Source organism: Lissotriton vulgaris, chromosome 9, assembly GCF_964263255.1.
Source record: "Lissotriton vulgaris chromosome 9, aLisVul1.2, whole genome shotgun sequence".
In the NCBI taxonomy this organism is placed as follows: domain Eukaryota; kingdom Metazoa; phylum Chordata; class Amphibia; order Caudata; family Salamandridae; genus Lissotriton; species Lissotriton vulgaris.
This window is the reverse complement of record NC_141697.1, coordinates 1,117,700,611-1,117,706,771: the sequence shown is the minus strand read 5'-3', so window position 1 is coordinate 1,117,706,771 and position 6,161 is coordinate 1,117,700,611. Positions and strand designations below refer to the sequence as shown.

General features: G+C 38.6%; 1 protein-coding gene across 1 annotated transcript; it reads right to left on the bottom strand.

Moving 5' to 3' along the window:
* Positions 1 to 2,962: 2,962 nt before the first annotated feature.
* On the bottom strand, positions 2,963 to 5,930 carry LOC147692886 (uncharacterized). The gene is made up of 2 exons (XM_086939129.1): positions 5,775 to 5,930; positions 2,963 to 5,270 (listed from the first exon to the last, which is right to left on the bottom strand). Exon 2 carries the CDS (start codon positions 5,255 to 5,257, stop codon positions 3,443 to 3,445), a length of 1,815 nt encoding a protein of 604 aa, XP_086795255.1. The 5' UTR covers positions 5,258 to 5,270; positions 5,775 to 5,930; the 3' UTR covers positions 2,963 to 3,442.
* Between the last annotated feature and the right edge of the window lie 231 nt (positions 5,931 to 6,161).

The following is a 6,161-nucleotide window of genomic DNA, read 5'->3' as shown; positions in this document are numbered from 1 at the left end:
AAGACCTGGGTGTCAGAATAGACCAGAAACGTACACTGGAGGAACATATCTCCACAACAGCGGGAGCCTGCTTTCATAGTCTCAGTCTTCTTAGGAGAGTCTTCCCCTTTCTATCACTCTCCACTCTGAAGACTTGGTACAGGCACTGGTATTGAGCTGTCTGGACCACTGCAATGCTCTACTGATTGCAGCTAATGAAAGCTCTTTGAACAAATTGCAGGGAGTCCCAAACACGGCGGCCCGCTTGGTGGCCAATGCCCCCTCCAGAACCGAGTTTCTCCCCCATCTCCATAAACTGCACTGGCTCCCAGTGCGAAAGAGGATCGAATTTAAGATCGGTTGTATGGCTTACAAATCCTTAAACAACTTAGGCCCCAGTTACCTAAAAGGCAAATTCGCCAGGTACCAGCCCTCCAGACCCATCCGTTCCGAATCGAAAGCTCTGCTCCAAGTCCCGTGCTTCAGAAAAGCGCAAATGGGTGGCAAAGCCTTCTACCAACTGGTCCCATACTGTAATCAACTCCCCATCCACTTACAACAATGCTCTGACTACCTCAGGTTTAGAAAGATGTTAAAAGTGACTTTATTATAATTTGTATCCCCTTGGAGACCTATAGCAGTCCAAGCGCGGTGATACCCTAATGGGATGATCAGGCGCTTTATAAAATAAATAAATAAAATAAATAAATAAAAGAAAAGGTGAAGCAATAACTTAATGCCATTAATAGTGCTGGGCATTTTGTGTGACATAAAACCCTTGACTAGGCTAGAAGACACTCTTGATGACCTCCTCGTTAAGAAGACATAATTCAAAATACCTGCTATGTGTGTGTCACCAAGTTAATGACAGCAAAGCCCTGACCTGCTTAGGCCCCTACAAGCTCTAAAACTGAAACCTTCGGCCCATATTGGGTTTGATTGCATCACAGAACTGCCACAATCTAAAAGGGTGACAGTTTTTAGTGTCATGGTAAACTACACTATGAGGACAGACTGATTTGCGCCTTCTGTCTAAATAGCAACTTCTCGTTTGATCTCTTCACTTATTAGCTACATGACCTTCCAAATAAAATCAAACCAAATGTGCAGTTTAATGTACATTTCGCTAGAGAAACCTCTCCATTACTGCCTATAAAGTATATCAAGTTTATGATACAAAATCCAGAATTGAACAGTAGACAATTCCATTTCCTCTCTCAACATGTATTTCTTTGCACCTTGACTCATCCATAGATGAATAATCTTCTATTCAAACTCACTAAATAACCATGGAGTAGCCCATGGCTCTATCCTGGCTGTCTACTCCTTACAGTCTACATAGAGTCATCAGGCACTCTGCTAGATGATTAGGTATTGTCTTCTATCAATTTGCTTAGGATACTCAGCTTAATATAATAAGCATTGGCAAAGCCAACGGATCTCGCCAATGCAAGAGCTATTGGCTTTGCAAATGTGTTTTAGCCATGTTGTACACCAGTGTGGCTGGGAAGACAGAGCCTGACATTTGACCTCTTTCTTTGAACCACAGCAAATGTGACACGATAAGAACAACATTTTAAGACCTGTTTACAGAAAGCAAGGACTCGTGGGAGAATACATGGATCGATGGTGACCCAACGTTGCTCCACGGGGGGGCGGAGACATGCTGGACAGCCTAAAACAGCAAACAGAAAGCCAGCAAATGTGAGTTACAAAGCCAATGGTAAGCAATGGGTAGAATGTATTACGACAGAAACTTTCAGAATGCCCACAAGAAGTCTTTTCGCAACCGGCTTTGACCTACAAATCATGTAATCTGACAGTGTTTTCAGCTATACGACTGCCTCAAAAAATTCCAAAACTGGATGACAGAACTCCATCTTGCCACAAAAAAAAGTATTCTGATTGTCACTCTCTTTACAATGGATGGTCATTGATTGCATCCACCAGTATATCTCCAACCATTTTAGAGAACTGGTTGAGAATTACCTAAACATTAAAATTCATATCAAGTATACGAAAAAAGAAGTCCAACATCAACTCAAACTTTTGAAGATAGAATTTGAAACCTCTGGCCAGTTTCAAATGACAAAAAAACACAAATAAATAAACACACAGCAGAAATTCATGATATAACCCATATCTGTGTGCAGCGCGCACTATCTATCTATCAATAATACAGACGTGCACAAAGGGTTGTGCAAATTTTCTTCCCAGTCCGAAGCCCAGGACATATTTTTGGGGTCAAGAATAACAGGTTTTCCTATTTGTTTTATCAAGTAAGCCCAACCTCCTGCAAAGCAAACCCTCTGCTGTTTAAATGAGGATTGTCAGTCACTAAAGTTAAGATTTGAATGCATATGTATAAGTTGCTTAAATATGTGTATATATATATATATATATATATATATATATATATATATATATATATATATATATATATATATATATATATATATATATATATATATATATATATATATATATATATATATATACACATCCTTGATAATAAAGCTATTACTACTGGGGTGGGTGCTCTGAGGAAAAACAGTTAGCTTGGAGCTAAGCTTGCATTACTGACCGTGGTTCGAATATAAACAGACATACAGGTGTTTGTAAGATTTAACAGTTTTAGGCTACTTCTAATTTTCCAAGAGTGTTCCCTAATTATATGCAAATACATCCAGAAGCGTGAAAGCAAGATTAAAGTGTGTTTGCTTAAAGAAATATGTACACACAATTGCAACTTGAAAAAAAAATGCCTTGCTAAACTATTGTGCAACTTTAAGTGCCATTTATTTGAGGTATCATTTAGTGTTTGATGAATGCCACTATTTAGATATACAATTAATAATGGAAACTATTAACAAAGCACTTATATAATGAGAATATTGCCATAATGAGTCATCTAATTCCATAGCACCAAAAGGGGCAAGTGAATTTTTCACAGGACAATTAGATTTCTGAAGTATCATGTCTCTTGGACAGGTAGATATTTTATTACATTTTACACACTTGTGCATACCTTATTTAATTGATCCATTGGGAACAGGAAGCCACATCCGATCAAATTTACACTTGCCAAGTAATCTGCAGGCCTACAGTTAGGTTTCGAGTTTTCCGTTTACATTTTTTGTCAATTCCAGTTAACTTTTTCCAGTGGTTTCCTAACTTCTAAAAACAGTGGTTATAAGTATTTAAACATTTTCCTGCCAGAAACATTTGACAGAGAATCTGTTTTCGAGTGTTAATAAAACACATTTCCTTTACTGTAGCGCATGCATAGCATGCATATTTCCTTTGACGCATGAATTTTATGATATATGTACAGTTTCATATTAAAAGACATTGCAGTATACACTTATTTTGAGTAAAAATACAATTACAGAATTTGAATTGCCAGTTCGACTGGTTGATCCTATACATATATCTTTGTTGTGGAAACCTAATATGTACATTGCTACAGTTCAAACTTGTTATAATATACCATGCAATACTTTTTTAGTGACTCTGGGCTCATCCATGCCTTTTCTATTCTCCCCATGAAAACTTTGATCTGGGAAAAGGACGTCTCAACATCAGCGCTGGATACTGGAAGAGCAAGTATACTCAAAACACAAACTGCCAACTCGGGCCACTGGTGTCGCTTTCCCAACCAATACTCGAATACCTGGAGATGGCGATTCTCAGAAACAGGTTCTGCAATATATGCACAAAACTGGGTACATATGCTATCACTATTATTAAAACGATCAAATATAAACCGATATTTTTCAAAATCTGAAGAAAACTCTCTTTTATAAAATGGATCAAGAACTTGTACAGAGTACCATAAAGATGCTTCATTCACTTCAAATGTTGTTGTTGTGGGGATATTGTGACACATCATTGCTAGCCATTTCCCATGCATTGTTGAATAAAATGTCCTAAACTTTTCTTCTACAGTTCTTTGGTTCCCAAGAGGCAAACACTCCAGCAGGGAGCAGGTCACAGGACCGAAATCTTTGAAAGTGTCCCCAAGCTTCAACTCGAGCAAATGTTTGACTTCCACTCCAATTATATTGTACACTTGGTAGATGTACATGTTTTTGGATTGTAACTTTTTTATTACATCAACTATTGGAGTCATGTTCTCCTGTAGAAATCTAAGAGTGCAGTACATTGCATTTTTTTTCACCTCGCTATTAATATGTGTCTTAAGGTCCTCACATTTCTTGCCTATGGCCCCATCACTCAGGAGAAATTCAATGAAAGGTTGCCACATTGACAGTATGGCATTCACTGCCTCCATCATGGAAGTCCACTGAATGACTAAAATGGTTGGGATCACTTTCTGTGTTTTGCCATAAAAATGACAAAAAGTGATGTACTTTTGTTTTAATTCATGGGAAAACTTAAATAGATCACCACAGTGTATAACAAAATCTACAGCCCCCTTCATTAGTTCAGAAGAGTTTAAAGCTGCTTTTAACATGTCGTCTAGTAAGTGGCAAGGATCTCTTATGTGGAAAGCCTTGAACTCGGGCATTTCTTTTGACAGATCATTAAGCATCCGTTTCATGTATCCAGCAGAATCACTGCAAATGCACACAACATCACACCAATTCTTGCCAAACTTTTCCAGAACATTCTGGAGTAATACTGCAATTGACACTGCATTGCAGGTTTCTATGACATGAAGATCAGCCATAACAGTACGACGGACCCATCCATTTCCTGTATCACAAAATGTGAAAAGCACTGCCACTGCTGGATTCTCATGCATCTCAAGTGTTTCATCAACTGTGACAGAAATCTTTACTTCACCATGGAGTAAATCTGAGATGTGGTCTAGATCGGCTTGGAATACATCAGGTAGATATTTTGAATACATCAGAGTGGAGTTTGGTAGCCAGTTGCCTTCTGGAGCACGTTTGCGGAAGAGATCCCCAATGGGCCCATCTGCTTGGTTCAAACAGGTACCAGACTGCACTAAAGCACGAGCAAATTCATGAGCAACATCTTTTTCTTGGTTATGTTCCACTTTAACACTTGCCGTGGCCTCTGGGAGGAGCATCTGGTCCAAGCAATCATCAGACATACTTTGGTGTTTAATCTTTAAGTGGGTCTTTGATGACACATGCTCTGCAATTCGACTTGATGTCTTTCCAGATATTACAGGCACAGTCACTTTACAAAACTTGCACACAAGCAATTTTCTTCCATTTGTCTCTTCCACAATAAAATCTCTGTGTTCTCTTGAATAGTCATCTGCATTTTTGGTTCTGCGGGGCATTGTGCACTGTTACCTATCAGGACCACAAAAATATATATTTTTTAGAAACTGGATGAGTTTGAAGTTTATTGGAACATTAGGAACATTCACATTGTTATTGGTTAGCCAAATATTTATTAGTATGGTTAGGAATGCATAAAGAGAGTTAGTGAATTTTAATTGACATAGCAGGGCATACACAGAAATGGACATTGGGTATTTTAAGAATCTCACTTCAAAACAGTTGTTGCCGGAGACCAGGAAACGTGAGTGCCATAACAAACACTAGAGACATGCACAAAAGGAACAGATGAGTGTCAAATTAAAGTACATTGTGCTTGTAAGAGCTTTCAGTTTTTTCCAGCACTGACAGTCTGTGTTTACAAATCTGCATGGTGAACAAATAGCCCTAGTGGTTCCACCTTCTTCCCCGTCATTCAATCCCACGATCACATATACTAGACCATCCCCATCTGTGGCTGAAAAATACGGAAAATATTTCTAAATATAAATTTATTTTAAAAAAGTAGAAACTTACCTCCAGGGAATCCCCGCGTCATTAGTTGGTTTGTTCAGATCTGGCAAATCTCTTCTGCAGGCTGAGATCCTCTACTGGGGCTTGCTCTGTCTACTGCTGGGGGCGGATAGGAACAGTGATTGGCACAAGCCCGATAATAATACAGATAGCCGAAAACTAGCCCTGAGGAACAGCAGACAGCATTAACAGATACCATTTTGTAACATAAATATTTCTAACATCAGATGATTTACACAGATGTTTTCACTTGTTTATTTTACTGTACTTGGAGCCCCAAAGAGCATGACAGAAAAAGGTAGAGGAGAGATGGGGAAATATCAATCATCCACCACTCTTATGCAGATTTTCTATTTTCAGTAGGTGGAGCAAGATGGACACAGAAAACAG